The sequence below is a fragment of the Leptonotus elevatus genome, chromosome 6 (genome assembly GCF_054856555.1).
Source record: "Leptonotus elevatus isolate MCC_2025b chromosome 6, RoL_Lele_1.0, whole genome shotgun sequence".
Classification (NCBI taxonomy): Eukaryota; Metazoa; Chordata; class Actinopteri; order Syngnathiformes; family Syngnathidae; genus Leptonotus; species Leptonotus elevatus.
This window is the reverse complement of record NC_141244.1, coordinates 2,038,704-2,059,959: the sequence shown is the minus strand read 5'-3', so window position 1 is coordinate 2,059,959 and position 21,256 is coordinate 2,038,704. Positions and strand designations below refer to the sequence as shown.

The window sequence follows — 21,256 nt, the reverse complement described above, 5'->3', positions numbered from 1 at the left end:
ATGCATCAAGCTATATTGAGTTAACATAATTACACCTACATCTACACAGCTATAACTAAATTCAAAACAGTTAAAATATAAAATGAAACAGTAAAAATGTTAACAATGTTAACAACGGTAAAGCGATAGAAATACTCACTTTTACACTGAACTAACATACAGTTAGTGAACAGCTGGTGCTTTGACAGACTTTTTTCAACAAATGACACTGCGGCAACAGTGATGGCAGCTGTACCAGGCACTTTGTTATCCCGGGGTATTTGAAACAGATACACAGTACAAATAAATAATTATTATTACTTTTAAAACAATGCCAATGAGGGAAACTCATTGCCCAAAAAATAATACAGTACGCTGATTTTTAACTCTTTGACTGCCATAAACGTTATAAAACGTTTAGCATAAACCTAGGGAAGGGCGCCGAGGACGTTAAAAGACGTCCCCTATGTTTGTTTGTTTTTATTATGAAAACGGGTGCAGGAAAGCCTTGGGCAGCTGTGCTGAAAATATCAGGCAGATCAGGTAAGTTTAATGACTCGTTTTGGCCTCTAGATGGCAGCGATGACTCTCCTTGCACTTTGGGTGTGCCGCCCACCGTGGGCGTCGGTATAAAAGGTGAGGCGGAGCTAGAGTGGAGTGGAGAGGTAGATGGAGAAAGCAAAAAACATGGAGGACAAGAAAGCAAAAATGACGACCGGTGGCAAGCAGCTCACGCTTGATCGGTATTTTCAAAAAGAAACCTGTGCTAAATTGAATGTTGGTGGCGATGATGATGATGATGGCGACAACGAGGTTGACGCCGAAGTTGCGGCTTTGACGCGACGTCTTCGGCCACGTCTTAAAGCGACGCCGGTTAGCGGTGCTAACGCTGGAAAACGTGGTGCACGTCCAAGTACTTCTACAAACGCGGACGTTGATTCGGACGACGAAGAGTACCCCGAGTCGGATGGCTATTCTTCAGAGGAGTGGGTACAGTCTGATCTTCGCGAAAGTGATTCGGACAGCATTTCCTCCGCAGAAGAGTGTGACGGTAAGCGCAAACTTGCTATGAGATACTTTTCCGGCACGCTGCTAGCACCTCGTGTAACGTGAATGTACAATTCATAGATCGTGGATCGTGCTCACAGCCACAACCTACAGTTTCCACGACAAAGAGAGGTATAAAAAACGTGTTTTCAATACACTGCAACAACAAAAGAAAACGGTCTTTCGATATGATTGTAATTGTATATATTTATTTCAGCTGCAGCTCGTCGGGCTCAAGGTGACGCGTCTCACCGTGAGCAGAATAAAGGTAAAAAAAAAATGATTCTCCAACTCAGCACGAGTAAAATATTTGATGGTAAATGTCTTCTATAATTTACAGAATGTGCATCAACCAGCGAATCCAAGAAAAAAGGTAAACATATATATTTATATATATATATTGCTTCACACTGATCTAAAATAAATATTATGATATTGAAATGTATATTTGCAGATCCCAAAAGTTCTGGCTGGCATGAAACAGGCTGGCAGCCAAACACATTCCTGTTTACTGAAACTCCAGGACCAAGGGGTGCCGCAGCAGAGCTAAACTCAACCCTGCCAGCTGACTTCCTGCAACTATTCCTCACAAACGAACTTCTCCAGCACATTGCAGACCAAACAAATTTATATGCACGGCAATCCATGCAGAAGCAGACTGAAAGTCTGCCACACTGCAGGAGTCGTGCTTGGAAGCCAGTGTCTGTAAGTGAATTGAAAACATTTTTTGCACTCCAATTTCTTACTGGGTATATAAAAAAGCCCAGTATAGAAATGTATTGGACTCAAGATGAAATTGAAACCACACCATTTTTTAGTCGCGCGATGCCTCGAAACCGCTTCCAGCTTATCTGGAGTTACCTACATTTTAACAATAATGAGAGACATAGTTCAGATGACAAATTATTTAAAATCCGCCCTGTGTTCAACCATATTGTAAATAAATTTAAAGAACTGTTCCAACCCGGTAGGAATGTATGTATTGATGAGGGAATGATGAATTTTCAGGGCCGTCTATCGTTTAAAGTTTACAACCCCCAAAAACCAATCAAATATGGAATTAAGTCATACATCCTGTGTGACTCCCAAACAGGATATTGTTTTAATATGCAACCTTATGTTGGTACTAGTTGTTCTCTGCCGGATACCGTGTTTAATTTGCTAGATCGTCTGCCAGGAAATGGGTACACGCTCTTTATGGACAATTTTTATAATTCAATTGTTGTGTGAACGTCTCCTGGCAGCACGTACAAATGTTTGTGGTACTCTGAGAAAAAATAGGGGTGAACCAAATGAGATCACTTCTCTTACAAACACTGGCCTCGGGGTGGGGGGGAAATTGGTGAGACACAACACAAATGTGTTGGTTGTGGCATGGCAGGACAAGCGTTTGTTGAGGATGGTGACTACTTTTCACAAAGATGAAATGCGGACAGTTGATGTGTGGCGGAAGGCACTAAAAAAAAGAGTGCCTTTCCCGAAACCTGTATGTGTTTTGGACTACAATTCCACAATGAATGGCGTGGATAAGATGGACCAAAACATTTCTTATCACCCATTCACGAGGAAGACATTGAAATGGCACAAAAAATTTGTTGCCTATCTGTTTCAAATATGTTTGTTCAATGCCTTCATCCTGTACAAAGCTAAACATCCTGGCAAATGTCAGCATTTTTTGGAGTTCATCCAGCAGGTGGTGAGAGGGTGGCTCTTACCACAGGACCAGGAGGAGGACATTGCAACAAACATACAAACAGAAGGACATGAGGAAGCCAGACAGAACACCAGGTCACCATATACCGATCCTGAAAGTCGACTTGATGGCAACATGGCAAAACACATACTGCAGTATATACCTGCTACCCCCCGGAAAAAAAAGCCAGCAAGAAAGTGTAGGGTCTGCACTCGAAGGGGCATTCGCAGCGAAACAAATCTGTGGTGCAAATCCTGCTGCGTCCCCTTGCACCCAGGGCAATGTTACACTATATACCACACCAAAAAAAAACTTGTGTAGTTGAAACATCCACAGAATTGTAAATAGAAACACATGCACACACCACACATGTACAGTTGCACAGTTGCACACGTTTGTTGTATTACACTGTTGAATGTTGAATGTAAATAAACTGTTATTTTGCTATCAAAAAACACTTTTTCATTCTTGGTGGTAGTGTTTTATAGAAGTAAAGCACTATTTAGGTGTTTGTGGCATCATTCATGGACAAAAAGAAGTGTAAAATTCACTAGAATGCATGAAATAATATCGTTTCACTAAAAGCTTGATTTCTCCATATTTTGGTCCAAAACAGGCGAAATTGGGTCAAACTAACCATTTTCTATTGTTGATTACTAAAGAACGGAATAAGGTAGAAACAAACTTTTTTTTTCTGATGAAAGATGAAAGTCCAATCTTTCATTTGGTAGTACGTGTGTTTCCATAGTCCAAACAGAACATTTTCTGTGGACCTTGAAAGATCAGTCAAAATGCTTAAATCGGCTGGCACTGGCGGCATCCCTTTTCTGAAAACGTCTGGCAGTCAAAGAGTTAAGGATCTTATCATTGACCAAAAAGCTTTAAAAAAATCATCACACCTGGCAAAAAAAAATCCATATGTAAAGGTTTATTATGCCATTTTCAACGAAATTCTTCTTCCAATGTGCCACTACCCCAACGTGCCAGTACCCCAAAGTGGCCCGGGCATGAAAACATCTATATGATAATATTCGGTTATACATGTAGCGCCACCTCTTGGTGACAAGAAATGTCATATTTTACATTTTTAGCTGTTGTGCTGAGCCCGTTTGAGGGATCCAGTTGAAAACAAAAAAGTCTTAAGATGTTGATAATGCCCCACACCGAATATTGTAACTTTTTGCCAAAGAGCGTGGCCGTTACAGTGCCGCAAAGTCTGATGATTCACCTTGACAATAAAAGCTGCGTTACCTTGACCCTGATGATCCTATCTTCTCAAAATGTCACACCTTTGATGAGAGTCCAGGTCTGAACACATCTACAAACTTATATTTATTCGTACTGATAGTGAAGCCTACTGGCAATTATTATTATTTTTTTTTTCTTCTATTTTTTTCTCAACCACGTTAACTGGATCTACCTCATATTTGCCCAGAAGAGTGTTTAGGCCTTCATGATGTCATAACACGAAGTTTGTGAGTTTTCGCAAATCGCTTTGGGCGTGGCAAGGTACTGTTCGCCAAGAAAACGCCAATTTTGAGGGCCTGAACACGCACAGAAACTAATGAAACTTGGCACACACATCTGGCCTAGCAAATTAAGCAATATTTGATTGTGTATTGTGCAATTCTTACAAAAATTACTCACTAGCGCCCGCTAGAAATATTTAACAAAGCAGCCCCAGTTGTACGTTTAAGCAAGATCTACGAAAAAAAATTGGTATTTGAGGGAGCCTAAGACCTACAAAAAAGTCTCTTGGACGCATATGCTTAAATGAACACTTTTTTTTTTAAATGTACTATATATATATATATATACTCTTGCTCATTTCTCCTACACGTTTGATCTAATTTACTTAAATCTTGGCCTGGGCCATGTCAAGACCTGGGCCATCAACAGGGGGAAAAAATCTGGAGTTTTCTAAATACTATATGACGGGGGGGGGGGGGGGGGGCATCATATTTTGTGCTTCATATTTCCTTCGCTGTGAAAGACAAAATACGTAATAACTCCCCGGTACATCCTCCCAAAAATCCCAAACTTCACTTGTATATTTATGCCCTCTATGGACAATAAAAGCAATATTGTGCTTCGAGTAAAACTAACTATGATGTGTTGTATATATATATATATATATATATATATATATATATATATATATATTTACACACACACTTTTAAAACAATGCCAATCATTGCTAAAATAGGACGCTGGTTTTTTAGGGTCTTATCATTAACCAAAAAGCTTTACACACTCATCACACCTGGAAAAAAAAAATCCATATGTAAAAGTTTATTATGCCATTTTCAACAGAATTCTACTTCCAATGTGCCACTACCCCAACGTGCCAGTACCCCAACCTGCAAGTACCCCAAAGTGGCCCGGGCTGCGAGGGCCCTTTATAGCTGCCCGCAGCATTAGTTCTTCTTCTTCTTTGTAAACGATCTCATTTTTGGGGACCTAAACATTTACGAAAACTCACCAAACTTTGCACACTCCTCGGGCTAAGCGAAAAATATGATATTATGAAGTTACCATGACAACATAACGACATATAGTGCCCCCGAGCATGGAAAAATATGCACCAATCCCGGCACGTTTGACCGAGGGCTACGAAAATTGGCAGGCACGTGAAGCGCCCCGAGACACACAAAAAGTCAGTGGAAGGCATATCCTAAAACGTACAGAAAGTAAGCTATGAATTTTTGAATGTCCAATTTTGGCCCATTTCTGCACATTCACTGTGGTCATTGTTTTTGCCCATTTGCCAACAGTTTTCATCCAATTTATTCTAACTTGGCACATATCATCTCAAGACCTGGGACAAAAACTGGGGAAACAATCTTGACTTTTTGAAATACTATATGACGGGGGCGGGGCCTCAAATTTTGCCTTTAATATTTCCTTCATCAAAAAAGAGGAAATGCCTAATAACTCCGCTCTACAAGCTCCCAAAAATCCCAAACTTCTCATGCATCTTAATAGCAACGGCCTGAAAACATCTATATGATAACATTCGGTTATACATGTAGCGCCACCTAGTGGTGACAAGAAATGTCATACTTTACATTTGTATGTATTGTGCCAAGCCCGTTTGAGGGATCCAGTTAAAATGTTGTCAGAAAAGTCTTAAGATGTTGATCATGCCTAACGCCAAATATTGTAATTTTTCACCAAAGCGTGTGGCCGTTACGGTGCCGCAAAATCTGATCATTCACCGTGACAATAAAATATGCATTAACTTGACCCAGATGATCCTATCTTCTCAAAATTCCACACATTTAATGAGAGTCCAGGTTTGAATACATCTACAAACTTATATTTATCCGTACTGATAGCGCCACCTACTGGCAATTAAAAATATATATATTCTTCTTTTTTCTCCAACCAAGTTAACTGGATTTACCTCATATTTGCTCAGAAGAGTGTTTAGGCCTTCATGATGTCATAACACGAAGTTTGTGAGTTTTCGCAAATCGCTGTGGGCGTGGCAATTTGAGGGCCTAAACATGCACAGAAACTCATGAAACTCATGAAACACACACATCTGGCCTGGCAAAATGAGCAATATTTTATCATGTATTGTGAAATTTTAACAAAAATTACTCAACATTTTTTTTACGAAGCAGCCCCAGTACGTTTAAGCAAATTCTTTGAAAACATTTTGGTATTTGAGGGGGGCCCAAGACCTACAAAAAAGTATTTTAGACCCATATGCTTAAATGAACAAGAAGTGAGCTACGAATGTTTGAATGTACGATTTTTGCCAATTTTTGAACATTTACAGGGGGCATACTCTTGCTCATTTCTCCTACATGTTTGATCCAATTGAATTCAATCTTGGCCCGGACCATGTCAAGACCTGGGCCATCAACAGGGGGAAAAAATCTTGAGTTTTCTAAAAACTATATGACGGGGCGGGGCATCATATTTTGTGCTTCATATTTCCTTCCCTATGAAAGACAAAATACGAAATAACTCCCCCGGTACATGCTCGGAAAAAAAAAAAACTTCACTTGTATGTTTATAGTCACGACCTGATGGTGTCTCTATGACAATAGTCAGTTATAAATATAGCGCCACCTAGAGCCATTGGGTCAACAAAAAAATTACGACACCTAAGGTATTTTGTCCCAAATTTGGATACTCTTTGTAAGTGTGATAACTGTCATTTCTAAATATATTTTTTACTTTCCACCACTCAAAATGTTCAGTGACATCAGAACAATCCATACATATGTACTTTCATTTATTTATTTATGATGCCCTCTATGGACAATAAAAGCAATATTGTGCCATGAGTAAAACTAACTATGATGTGTGTGTGTATGTGTATATATATATATATATATATTAAACAATGCCAATGGAAGAAACTCATTGCCCAAAAATAAAATAGGATGCAGATTTTTTAAGGTCTTATCATTGACCAAAAAGCTTTACACACTCATCACATCTGGCAAAAAAAAAATTCTATATGTAAAGGTTTATTATGCCATTTTCAATGAAATTCTGCTTCCAATGTGCCACTACCCCAACGTTCCAGTACCCCAACCTGTAAGTACCCCAAAGTGGCCCGGGCTGCGAGGGCCCTTTATAGTTGCCCGCAGCTCTAGTTATTTTTTTTTTTCAATTCTGTGTTTTATTCTCTTCCAAGTGTAAATAAATATTAGCCTACTGTTTTGAACACCACTGACAAAAACAATGACACAGACTTGAAAAGGTCAACTTTACTTGTGTAAATCACACTTTAAAAGGACGACACAATCCCACAGTTTTATTTTTGGTTTGGTTTGGTTGGTTTATTGAACATATAAACATAGAAAAACATAAAGTTGAAGTAAAAAAGAAAAAAATAGGTATAGGAAGAAAGAAGAGTTTACATGTTCAAAAGGGAGTCGGAAGAAGGTAAAAACGTATTTCAATAGATACAATAATAGGTTAATATATTTCAATGAAAGAAAATGTATAAACCTGTTTGTGTATACAACTGCACTTTGGCATGTACATATATTTGCCAGTAGCATATGTACATGTAATTCATAGGTATACACCATAATAATTCATCCTCATATTCACATATACAATTGTCATTACACTCATACTGATACATTGTAAGAAATGACACAATTTCTGCTGTTTTGCCAGCTCAAGTCTGATTTTTTTTTAAATCTTGAACTTTGCTTTAAAAAAAAAAAGAAATTTTAACTCAGCAAGTGTGCATCTTTTCAGGTCAGTACCAAAATTATTCCACAAATTGACACCTCTTCCAGAAACACAACTTTGCTTAATATTTGTTCTTGTTTTTATTTTTTTGTAGACACTTGTACCCCTTATGTTATAAGGACTCTCTCTAATTTCAAATAGCTTCTGAGTACTCTGGCAGAGTAGATTGTTGTATGCTTTATACATCATTTGTGCTATTAAACTCAACTAAGTCATAAAATTTCATTGTATTTAATTTAATAAATAGTGAATGTGTTGGTTCTGCATATTTTGATTGATTAATAATTCTTATGGCTCTTTTTTGCAGTTTGAAAACCGGGTCGGTATTTGTTTTATATGCGTTTCCCCAGATTTACACACAATAAGTCAGATATGGTAATAATAATAAACAGTAATGTGTATAATGATTTCTTATTCAGGACATCCTTTGTTTTTTACAGAGTATCCCTATGATTTTTGACATTTTCCTTTTAACATTTTCTATGTGTGACTTCCAACATAATTTATCGTTAATAACTACTCCAAGAAATGTATCTTCATGCACTTTTTCTATTTCAACTGAGTTTACCATAATTTTGACTTAATGAGTGATTTGTCTAGTGACAAAAACTATGAACTTGGTTTTGTTTAAGTTTGATGGTAATTTATTTAAGTCAAACTAGTTTTTTAATGTGTTGAATTCATTCTCTACAGTAGTCAGAAGCTGCTTCAGGTTCTCTCCTGAACAGTAGAGAGTTGTGTCACCAGCAAATAAGACACTTTTGAATATGTTTGAGACACAACAGATATCAATTACATACAATATAAATAGTTTCGGGCCTAACACAGACCATTGGGGAACTGCATGAGTGATCTTCAAGTGTTTTGATTGTATATTGTTTATTAACTGTAAGTACTGATATCTATTGTCCAAATAACTTTTCATCCATTTATATGCTAAACCTCTTATGCCATTGCTCTCTAATTTATTCATTAATATAGAATGATCTATGGTATCAATTTTTTTTTTTTAGATCTATAAATATCCCAACAGTAAATTTTGTATTATCTGTTAGTAGATATTGCTCCTACAAGTTCCATGACCATTGAGGTGGTCTGTTTTTCTCTAAACCCATAGTGATTTTCACTTAAAAGCTTATGTTTTTCAAAAAAATGTCCAGTCTATATGAAAATAATTTTTCTAGAATTTTTTAGAACTGTGGCAGCAGTGATATTGGTCTATAATTAGTCAGTATGTGTCTTTCTCCATTTTTATGAATAGGAATAACTTTTGCTATTTTCATTTTTGATCTAAATATACCGGCTTTAAACGAGAAATTACATATATATAGGAAAGGTTGCACAACATATTTTATAATACATTTTACTAATGTCATATCAATGTTGAAACAGTCAGTGAACTTTTTATTTTTTAATGTTTTAACAACATTTAATACTTCTGTATCATTAACAGCATTAAGCAACATAGTGGATGAGTAATTTTTTATGTGCTTATCTATTTCATGTTTGTTTCTTGGCTTAGGAATTTATTTTGCCCAATTACTGCCAAAAATACCATTAGCTATGTCTGAAATTTTTTCAATAACAATATTTTTTATCTTTTATCAAATATTCTGGATAATCTTTTTTTTCTTCTTTTTTTTTTTTTAAATCAAAATAGTCTTGGAAAATTGTAAAAAAGACCGGAAGATGATCACTTATATCATTAATAAGAAGTCTACTTTCTATTTTATGGTCAATTGTATTTATGTTTATGTTATGTATTAGTGTAGCTGTATTAGTTGTTATTCTACTATATTTCATAATTACATGGAAGAGACTATTACTATAGATTGTATTTATAAAATCAGTTGTTTTCTGATGCCCATTCGAATTTAACAAGTCAATGTTAAAATCACCACATATTATTTGCGTTTTTTTTAATCATTTGTGTAACTGAGGATATCCGCTAGTTTTTCATTGAATATGTCAAGACATGATCCCGGTGTCCTATATATACAATTTAAAATGACATTTGGTACATTTTTTATGTGTATTTCAATGGTTAAACATTCCATTTTTTTCAATGGTGGTAGTCAAATATTAAATTTTACTGCATCTTAGAGCTTTGTCTACATATATTGTGACACCCCCTCCCCTTCTATTTCCCGATTTCTTGCAAACAATTAATATCCTTCCAGTCCCATGTAACTTATTTTTTCATTATCAAGCCATGTTTCCAATATGGCAATTATTTTGAATTAGTTTAATTTATTCAGGTATTCTTTGATTTTTGTAAAATTTCCGTAGAGACTTCTTTTATATTTTTGTTTAATTGATCGTCCATGTAATAGTCGCAAGTGAACCTGCAGTGATAATTTTTGTAAAAGTGATTGTCTGGGTCCAAATTATTCTCAGGGTTGAATGTCTTGTAGTCAGCGTATTCAAATGTTTTCAAGTCCATATGATTTGTGTTCATCATGTTCATCTTTCCTTTGTGTTACTGTGCTGCTGTTGATATGTACTTGTGGTATATTGTTGTCATTATTTACAGTGAGTTTATTGTATTGAATGCCTTGCAGATTGTATATTTCTCATACGTTTGTGGATTATTTGCCTTTACTGAAATTTGGTGTGCTGGTACGGGCATGAGTAATCAACTTGTCATGTCGAAATTATGCAATTTCTCTTCTCTCTCTTGCAGCTCTCAGTTCAGGCATCAGTTCTTTTATTTTCCTTTTAACAGCATCTGTATTGTCCTCATTTATGAAAATTTTCGTTCCCTTAAGATTCTTAGCTTTTAAATAACTGATTTGTCCTTAAAGCTGCAATATGGAACTTTTTTCCCCAAAATAACTTTACAGTAAGCTTTTTATTTTATACCATTTATGACTGAAATGCCTTCTAGTTAGTAGATTAACAGCTTAGCTTCTCACAATGGGTACTCCTGCTAGCCTCTGGCCAATAGTTTTCAGCCTGGAATCGGGTTAGAATTTCCCGTGCCCTATCTGCGGATGTGGTGTAATGTGCGTGGTGTGTATGTGAAGAACGGTATGTGCAGTTTCATTGTTCATCAGCAGGTGGCAGTAGCAATTCGAAATGGAATATTCTACGTTCAGTAGCTTTAAATCTTTGCAGCTTCACTACCACTGGCCTTGGTCTTCCTTGTCTGTCCTCACTTAATTTTCCTGTGCGATGGGCCCTTTCTATCTCAACTGTTTGCTGAATTTTTAGGTTTTCAGTTATCACTTTCATAACCTTTCCCTCCGTCTCAGTCCTTGACTCTCCTGGTGACTCCGGAATTCCATTAAAGATTAAATTGTTCCTCTTGGACTGCCCTTCCAAATAATACATTTTGTCAGTGACAACCAACATACTATCACATACTTTGAAAACATCTGTCTGTATAGCTTTGCTATACTCCATCTATTTATTCTTGTCCATTTTTAAATCATCATCTTATTTTTACCTCCTGTATCTCCCGTGAGAGTGCATCTAATCTGTTGTTTGTTGAATCCACAATTATCGATACGAAACTTTTGAAATGTTCCTGTTGTTGTTGTAGTAGTGCTATGAACATGTATTTTTGCTGCTGCATTAGTTTAGTCACTTGAGTCATGGAGACAAACTCCTCGTCTGGTTTCTGATCAGCCTTTCGTGGCGGTATCTTGAAAGCCTACCTTTTACAACTGGGGCCCCAGTTGATCGTCGCTGAGTTCCGCAATGACACCGGCGGGCAAACAGGTAGCAGCGATGGAGCTAGCAAGCAAGCCAGACAGTTGAAAAAGATAGAGAACATCCACTGAAACTTTATTGAACTTATGAAATGCTGAGGCTCATACATGATAACAAGGAATGAAGCTTTGAAAACAGTGATTCTAAAAATTCCATGAGCGCAGGTTTGACCAGTAGATGGACCTCTTGCAGTGTGTCAAAGCCTCAAAGCAGTGCATCGTTTTAGGGCAATTGTCTCGAAAGTAGTTCATTATTTCGGAAAGCCTCGATTTCTCCATCCCTACAAGCAGATGAATCGTCCGACAAACAAAATGTGTCTTCCGCTGTTCCCTTTATAGTCTGTGGTCACCTCTCATAGGCTGCTGATTACATCAGGCAGTTGCAACACAAACATGAAAGTAACAGTAGATAACAGTAGATGGAACTTGCATTTCTCTGCCTTCACATAAAGTCGGTTCTCCAGCAATCGTTGTAACACCATTCTGACATGGTGACGGTGTTCATTGAGATCTTTGGAAAAGATTAAGATATCGTCATGGTAGACAAAACAAAACTGATTGAGCCTGACTCTCAACACATCGTTTATTAGCTGTTGAAAAACGGCTGGGGCATTAGAGTCAGAAGGGCATGACCAGATATTCAAAGTGACCTAACGGAGTCTTAAATGCTGTCTTCCACTCATCGCCCTCTTTGATCCTCACCAAATGATATGCACTCCGGAGATCTAATTTTTGTGAACACCTTTGCGATTTGTAAGGGAGCAAATGCTGAATCCAATAGCGGTAGTGGGTAATTATCTTTGACCATAATGTCTTAGGGCCCCGGTAATCTACACACGGACGTAAGGTTTTGTCTTTCTTATGAATGAAGAAGAATCCGGCATCCACCGGCGAAGATTAATGGCGGATCAAACCGCAGCTAGTGACTTAATTATGTACTCGTGTAACGCTTCCTGCTTAAGTTGGGACACCTGGTACAGTTTGGAATTTGGTAATGGGGCATTCGGGACAATGTTTATAGCGTAGTCATATGGACGATGTGGAGGCAAAGATTGGGCTCGGTCTTTGCTGAATACTTTTTTCAAGTCATGATACGCTGAACAAATGTTATTCAATACAATGACCGCGAGACTAGGTTTGTTTAATGGTTGACTGACGTCCTCAGACTTCAGGCACTGGGAATGTCAGAAAACACTCCAATTCGCTATGACAGTCCCAGTTAATGTCAGGATTATTCATCTTTAACCATGGATGGCCTAAAACGACAGGGGCAGATTGTGATGGCATGATCAAGAGGCGACGCGTCTCACTATGGTTGCCGGAAAGTTTTAGAATAAGGGGAGCTGAAATGCGGGTTACTTCAGCCAGAAGGCGTCTGTCAAGACCTAACACCCGTCTAGGTTTTCAAAGTCGGAGGATAGGACAGTTAAGGACCCCTAAAACTCCTGGATCAATAAAACTGTGATCGGACCTGGAATCAATCAGGGCATTCATCTTAATGACCTGCCAAAAATCCCATACTTCCCCAACCAGTTCAAGTCTTTTTGCATTAGTGTCCGTAACCAGATTGAAAAGTTCTGTATCATCCTCATAGTACTAACACTGGTGGTCGGTGCTGGAACTGGCTGACTGATTCGATACTTGGTGATCTAGTTGATTACAGTAGAAGCAGGCCCCCAGTGTGGATGCGGCCTGGCTGAGACGTCCTGCGCCAATCTGCATGCGCTCCTCTCCAGAAACTTGGTCTTTCCTCACTAGCTGTATGACAGATGTTGCAAGCCCGGGACCCCCTCCAGGATTTGTTGGGACCGTCCCGGTGGTACGCAAGGGGTAGCTGGGACGCTCCATGCGATGTTCTGTCCACCGCTCCCTCAGCGGTTGTCCAGTCGTATGGCGAAAGCGATGAGTCCTTCCAAATCAGTTGTTTCATCCCTGACAGCTAGCTTGTCCATTACTTGTCCATTACTTGCGGAAAATACTACACAAAGCAGTGTCATCGAAACCGTTTTCGGCTGCCAGTAAGCAGAATTCAAAGGAGTATTCTGCCACAGAATTGTCTCCTTGGGCATAATCCATCAGTCTACTTCCAGCCTCCTTGTTTGGCATTGCTTACCGCCATAGCCTAAGTTGCTGCTTTACCCGTAAGTAAACTCATCATGAATGCAACTTTGGTATTATCTTGAGAATAGGTAAAGGGTTGTTGGTCAAAAATTAAAGAGCAGTGTTGAATGATTCACCGCACAACCCGGGATCACCCCCATAGGGAGACGGATGTGGGAGATGCGGTTCACGAGGTGAGCCCCCCGATGTGTCCCTAGACGAAACATGCGCGGATAAAGCATCAAACTGGGTTGCTAATAAGTTTAGCGCCTCCCTAAGTCAAGGACTGCTCATGACGTCCAACCAAATGTTCCTGGTCGGCCAGGGCACGGCACAGCTTATTTGAGTCTGCAGGATCCATATGGTCGGACAATTCTGTTATGTCCAGGAGTTGGATGCCCAAAACAAAGACACAAATAATAGTTTTGACATTTATTTGTAAAACAATGTTTCAACTGAAGGTGATGCAACCATTAAGGCTAACAGTGACATGACAAAAGAGAACAAAGGCTCTTGCATCAGCCAGGGCCATAAGCTAAACAATGGAATACTCATGACTAGACGAGGCAACGAAAACTAGACCAGAAACAGTGTGAAGGGATCGTGGATCAAAAGACGTGGAGCTAGATAGCTAACTATCATTCATTTGGATGGGAGGCAAGCAGATGAATCGTTCGACAAACAGAAAGTGTCTTCCGCTGTTCCCTTTATAGTCTGTGGTCGCCTCTCATAGGCTGCTGATTACATCAGGCAGCTGCAACACAAAGGACACAGTCCGAGAGCACAAACATGATATCGCTAAGGTTACCCTTTGTCACCGATTCTCTTCATAACGTTTATGGACAGAATTTCTAGGCGCAGCCGAGGTGTTGAGGGGGTCTGCTTTGGCTTCTTCAAGCCGTGATCTAAAACTCTCACTGGAGCGATTCGCAGCCGAGTGTGAAGTGGTTGGGATGAGGATTGGTACCTTCAAATCCAAGACCATGGTCCTCAGTCGGAAAAGGGTGGAGTGCCCTCTCCGGGTCACGGATGAGATCCTGCCCCAAGTGGAGGAATTCATGTATCTAGGGGCAAAGGTGGGAGTAAGTCATTGCTTTGCAAGTCACAAGTAAGTCTCAAGTCTTTGCCCTCAAGTCCCGAGTCAAGTCCCGAGTCAAGTCTGACAAGTTCCGAGTCAAGTCCCAAGTCAAGACTGAGAAGTCACAAGCAATTCACAAGTAATTTTAACAACATCATAGATGATATTATTTGGGGTGAGCATCAAAGTAGGAGTCAGGGACTCAGGAAGTGAACCCAGAATGGTGCAACCGATTTCTGTGTTTGCAATGTGTTACCAGTGAGTTGACAGTCTCATTAACTATGCAGCTAGCAACAATAATTAGCGGATAAACAACTAACATTAGCTTACTTAACGTTATTTGTGTAACTTTAGATGTTGAACGAAGTTTGAAGTTGTTGCCTCTCTGTCAGTGATCTAATCTTGGACATACTGCAATTATTTTTTTGTTGACCACCTCATAGTTTTTGTACCTAAACAACTGGTGGTGCAACTGATCACAAAAGTCACCAATCGGATTGTTTAAAAAGAAAGAAAGAAAGGAAATCAGATAAATATAACTTTGTCTTAATTTTTTTTATAAAATGCTTTTGCCCATTAAATTTTAAAAATATATATACACTCAAAATGTCCAATATGGCCGTTAGGATTTAGGAACACAACTTTAAGTGCAATATAAGGCAAGATACATAATTATTTTATACATGGTCCAAACAAGGTGAAATTATCCTGCCTTTTATATTGCACTTGTAATGCACAAGTTATGTTCCTAAAATCCAAATGGCCATATTGGACATTTTGAATGTTTTTTTTTTTTTGTTTTTTTAAAGCTAGTGCTTTATAAAATAACTATAAATGGAGTCAAAGTTCTATTTATTTATTTTTAATAATGAAAAATACATCTAGGAGCATTTTTTTTTTAAAGCGAGTGCTTTATAAAATAACTATAAATGAAGTCAAAGTTCTATTTATTTATTTTTAATAATGAAAAATACATCTAAGAGCAATTTAAGGCACATTCCTGTCGTTTAAACAGGGAGAGTGGATTACAAAGTAGCATAGGTCCACAATAAGAAAAGCAAGCGAGCCAAGCGACAGCTGTCAAACTACTGTTGCTAGCCAGGCACAGTTAGCGACCAACACTTTGGGCAGCTTTGATCTTTTTTATGAGCATAGGCTTCAACCTAGCAAGCCTTCCATGTATTGTATGCCTTGTCGATTGACTTTTCTTCTGATTGTTGAAGCATGCACATGTGTCCCAGATGCAGCAAAAGAGGTCTGCAAATCCCTCGATGTGATGCACAAGTTGGCTTTCACCTGAATTATCATTTGTCTTGTGGGTCTTGCTGATATTTTAGAAGGTCATCCACTTCTAGGCTGAATTGTAGTAATAGTAATTTTCAGTGTTCTCTAGTTGCAGATGATCTGCTTCACAGTGGAATGATGAAGCTCATTTTTTTTTAGATGACTTTATAGCTTTCCCCAGACAGATGTGCTGTCACTACCTACTTCCTGAGGTCCCCTGAGATTTCTCTTCCTCTCAGCATGACTGACTTGTATGGGTTCACCTGGGTAAGACTCAAGTGATGTGGTTTTGTCTCTGTTTCAGTCAGTGATGCACAATTTCTTCGCTCAACCTCTCTCATTTCATCGGTCCATTTCAATGGTTAGTTTAGCTATCAATTTGTTCTACCTGATCCTACATGACTGCTTGTTTTAAGCAATGCAGTTCAAGGTTCACTTACTTTTGCACCTACATGAATTGCCCAAAAACTCTTTTTAATATAGTTTTGACTACACAATTGAATAAAAAAAAAGAAAAGAAAAGAACAATGCATTGAAATGCTAGCCCTACATATTTTATTTCATATAAAATGTAATGGTTCAGATTGAACAAAATGAGGTTGAAACAACTGGAAAATCCAAATTGCTCAAGAGGTTCACAAACTTTTGAGCAACACTGTGTGTGTGTATATATATATATATATATATATAGTTTTTATTTCCATTTATATTTTTTGTATTTAATTTTTTTAACTATATTTATTGTATTCGTTTTTATTTCCATTTTGGCAGTTTTTGTCCTTTATACTGTAATTTCCCTACGTGTGATCAAGGATGCGGTTCACTATATTTTTACACTTGAGTCGACGAGATAGATTCCTCACGCGAGATACTCATTCATCGCGATAGTTCAGACGTGCCCACAACAAAGGCCGCTTGTGGGATTTGTTGTTCGGCCACAATCACTGTACATATTACTTGATAGTTGATAGCCCATATACGCCCGTGAGAGACGTTGAAGCCACAGGCCGGCCATCTTTCCACTACCATCTCGCGAGCAGACCACAATTATTATTTGTTTTAACAAGTGGACGTATGTGCTGCTACGAAGACCCCCTTTTTCTTTTATCGCTCAGTTCCTTGGACCCCAATCTTAGATTTGGTAGAGGCATGTTTGGTAAATTACAGGTATAATTCTTTAATAAAAAAAAAATAAAATAAAAAAAATGTCCTCCTGTAAACATCATTATGTATATATTTTATACATGTATTTAAGGCAGGTTGTAAAATGTCTAAAGTCCTCTGTTAAATAATGCTGTTTCTACTAAGCACTGTCTCAAATGTTCTCCAATTTCAATACTGTAAATGTATGGGATCGTATACCGAGAAACATTTCTTGAGAGTGGTAATATGGCGGCCTCGCGGCTTCAAAAGTCTTGGCCTATCAGCTATCCAGTAACATATACAGATCAGTGATCACAACTACTTCGTCAGCGGAAGTACTGTAAACACTCATTTGACAGGTCACATTGGCAGCGTTTTATAATGTTTTGAGCGACTCTTCAACAATGGAAGCAACAAAAGCAGGTGCTGTATTCACTTATGTTGGCATTTTATACTTGACATTATTTGCAGGGCAAATTTATCTAGACGAACAAACGCTGCTCCATACTTCCACCGTCGGCGTGGCAAGCTATGTTGCTACCTCAAAGCTGCTAGATAACCAATCAACGATGCCCGGTATTTCATAGTTTAGTGGAGCGGTGTACGGAATAATGTTTGCGCATAAATGTGTATATAAAAACAATACGAGCTGGATCAAAATGTCGCTATCAGCAGTACCTTTTGTAACTGACATTATATTCGTCCTGTTTCAGAGGAGGTAAAGTTAAGACATGTGGAGAAGGATGTGCTCATCCCCCAAAAGATGAGGGAGAAAGCCAAGGAGCGCTGCGCCGACAGAGTTGAAGGTGTGTGCAGGGGCGGACTGGGACTAGAAAACAGCACTGTGTTTTTTGACTACGACCGGCCCATAACAACCGGTGCACACAAACTCATCATCTCCTGCCACGGTTATTACAAAACTTTGTGTAATAAACTTTTGGGTTAATTTTAACACATTAAAAAAATCACATGTTAACATTAGCTGCTGTAAGTGCATATACTTAATAGTCCTGTAAGTGCATATACTTAATTGTACTCTACTCTTCTTCTGCCCTCGTCAGTGACGGTCTATACTCAACTTAAACACACCATTAACGGGGTTGTGTATCCAATTGATTTGTATTAATCATTTATTTATTAACCATGGTTTATGCAGCATTTACTCATCCTGTACAAATGACATTTAAATGAAAATACATCACTCAGGGTTTTTCCTTTATAGAAAATTTGGAGGCGGCCTGCCACCACCTAATTTGCTCGCCGCCTGAGCGACTGATAGGGCTCAACACAGCCGCAGCGCTCCAGCTTGGCAGCAACATATTTTAACTGCAGTTGCAGCGTTGAACCATTATGGAGGCGCTATATCAACAGCAGTGCACCGGAAAGACTTGAAGCAACAACCGAAGAAGAAACTGTCTTTAAAAAAAAAAAAAAACTTTATTGTACTGAAGAAGAAACAGATCACGGAGCAACCATTGCACACGGCCATTTCCTGTTTTCAAGTCAAAGGTGGCGCGCTCCAGCCATCACCAAAGTCATAAAAACACAGTATATGCAATAAACATAATAGTGTTTTACAACAACGCTGGACAATATTTACAATTTAGTATGTACTAGTGGATTACTTTTTAATGATTGTAGTAAAATATAAATAAATCGCGAGTCCTGGCAGACGGCACAACACCGGGCCATCTACTTAAATAAGTGCTCAAGCTCGCTGCAGCAAGGAGCCGCTGCTCGGCCGGCCCATTGTCATGGCTCCAGCTTCAAGTATGGCAGCTTTAGAGACCGCAGAAAGCCTTCAGATGCCCGGTGAGTGAGGACGACTAGCCGTTGACTCTTCGCGGACAAAATGAATGAGACTGCTGGTGTGTTCCATTTGAGCACTCGCGGTGAGCTTCGTGTGCCTGTAGTGTCATGACGGCAATATTTTATCCACGGTGGAAATGCAAAATGTTTGTAGTCTGTATATATATTGTGCATATTTGACACGATGCTGTCGGGCGTCTCGTTGTCCCGCTCGTTAAACCTGGAAATACATGTCGCATCTATCTGTCAAATCTTATGTGCATTTGATGGGCTATACTTTAAAGTGTCGCCATATCATGCAACGGAAATTATAATAATAGTCATATTCTTATCGAAACTAATATTATTATTATCATTATAATTATCATCATCAATATTAGGGCCCGAGCAGCTACCGCTGCAAGGTCCTATTGTTTTTCGTTCGTATTATTAGGGCCCGAGCAGCTACCGTCTGCAAGGTCCCTATTCTTCTTCTTCTTCTTTGTAAACAATCACATTTTGGGGACCTAAACATTTACGAAAACGCACCAAACTTTGCACTCTCCTCGGGCTCGGCGAAAAATGTGATATTATGAAGTTGTCATAACAACATAACAACATATAGCACCCCCTAGCGTGGAAAAATATGCACCAATCCTAGCACGTTTGACCGAGGGCTACAAAAATTGGCAGGCACGTGAAGCGCCCCGAGACACACAAAAAAGTCAGCGGAAGTCATATCCTAAAATGTACAGGAAGTGAGCTATGAATTTTTGAATGTCCAATTTTGGCCCTTTCTTTTTTGCCAACAGTTTTCATCCGATTTACTTCTAACTTGAACTGTATCATCTCAAGACCTGGATCAACAACTGGGGGAAAAAATCTTGACTTTTTGAAATACTATATGACGGGCGCGGGGTCTCAAATTTTGCCTTTATTATTTCCTTCATCAAAAAAAGAGGAAATGCTTAATAACTCCGCTGTACAAGCTTAAAAAAATCCCAAACTTCTCATGCATCTTAATAAAACATCTATATGATATTCGGTAGGGGTATGAATTGCCTAGTACCTGGCGATTCGATTCGTATCACGATTCGATTTGATACAGATTAATCCCGATACAAATCTATAAATAGATTATTGTGATTTATATTTTTTTTTACTCAAATTTTGAAAATACTTATCAGGAAACTTGTACATGTACACTGTAAGATTTGTATGAAAATTTATTTATTTATCTGAAAATTCAGGTTTATAACTTAGCCACTGCATTTAACAAACAGGTTGCAGTCTGTTTCATGTTTGAACAGCACTGAAATAAAATATTAAGGCTTAATGTTCCATTAACTCTTTGACTGCCAGACGTTTTCAGAAAAGGGATGCCGTCAGTGCCAGCCGATTTAAGCATTTTGACTGATCTTTCAAGGTCCACAGAAAATGTTCTGTTTAGACTATGGAAACACACATACTACCAAATGAAAGATTGGACTTTCATCTTTCATCAGAAAAGGTTTCTACCTTATTCCGTTCTTTAGTAATCAACAATAGAAAATGGTTAGTTTCACCCGATTTCGCTTGTTTTGGACTCAAATACGGAGAAATCAAGCTTTTAGTGAAACGATATTATTTCATGCATTCTAGTGACTTTTACACTTCTTTTTGTCCATGAATGATGCCACAAACACCTAAATAGTGCTTTACTTCTATAAAACACTACCACCAAGAATGAAAAAGTGTTTTTTGATAGCAAAATACGTTTATTTACATTCAACAGTACAACAATTTGGCAAACTATTTACAAATGTGTGCAACTGTGGTGCTATTTACAAATATGTGGATGTTTCAACGACAGTTTTTCTTTGTGTAACACTCTCCTGCGTGCAAGGAGACGCAACAGCATTTGCACAACAGATTGCCTCTTCGCGTGCTCCACTTTCTTGCAGGCCGTTTTTTCCGGGGAATAGCAAGTATATACTGCAGTGTGTGTTGCCATCAAGTCTAATATCAGGATCATGCTACGGTTACGTTACGGTGGTGTTACGTCTGGCTTCCTCATGTCCTTCAGTTGCTAAACCGGGTGGTAAAAGATGTTCTGATCCATTTTATCCACTCCATTCATGGTGGCATCGTAGTCCAGAAACAGTGTCTTCTCCGTGATCAGACTGTACCCGCTCCTCCGATGAATATGCATTGGACTCGGGGTA

The 21,256-nt window shown here is 38.6% G+C and overlaps 1 protein-coding gene and 1 long non-coding RNA gene across 3 annotated transcripts in view; both read left to right on the top strand.

The window, feature by feature from the left end:
• The first annotated feature begins 462 nt into the window (after positions 1-462).
• On the top strand, positions 463-2,235 carry LOC147171784 (uncharacterized). 2 transcript variants are annotated; one of them, XR_015095294.1, is made up of 5 exons: positions 463-1,030; positions 1,108-1,158; positions 1,244-1,294; positions 1,367-1,399; positions 1,481-2,235. It is a non-coding gene; the product is annotated as an uncharacterized LOC147171784 (long non-coding RNA). The 2 variants fall into 2 exon arrangements; XR_015095293.1 differs by having other exon boundaries at positions 463-1,158.
• A 14,483-nt stretch (positions 2,236-16,718) lies between these two features.
• The window catches only part of cmc1 (C-x(9)-C motif containing 1), a 30,865-nt gene continuing 26,327 nt past the window's right edge, over positions 16,719-21,256 (top strand). Inside the window, exons 1-2 of the mRNA XM_086078983.1 lie at positions 16,719-17,687; positions 17,978-18,070. Of these exons, the coding sequence (XP_085935109.1) occupies positions 17,669-17,687; positions 17,978-18,070 (112 nt within the window). The 5' untranslated portion in view covers positions 16,719-17,668. The remainder of the gene's footprint in view (positions 17,688-17,977; positions 18,071-21,256) is intronic.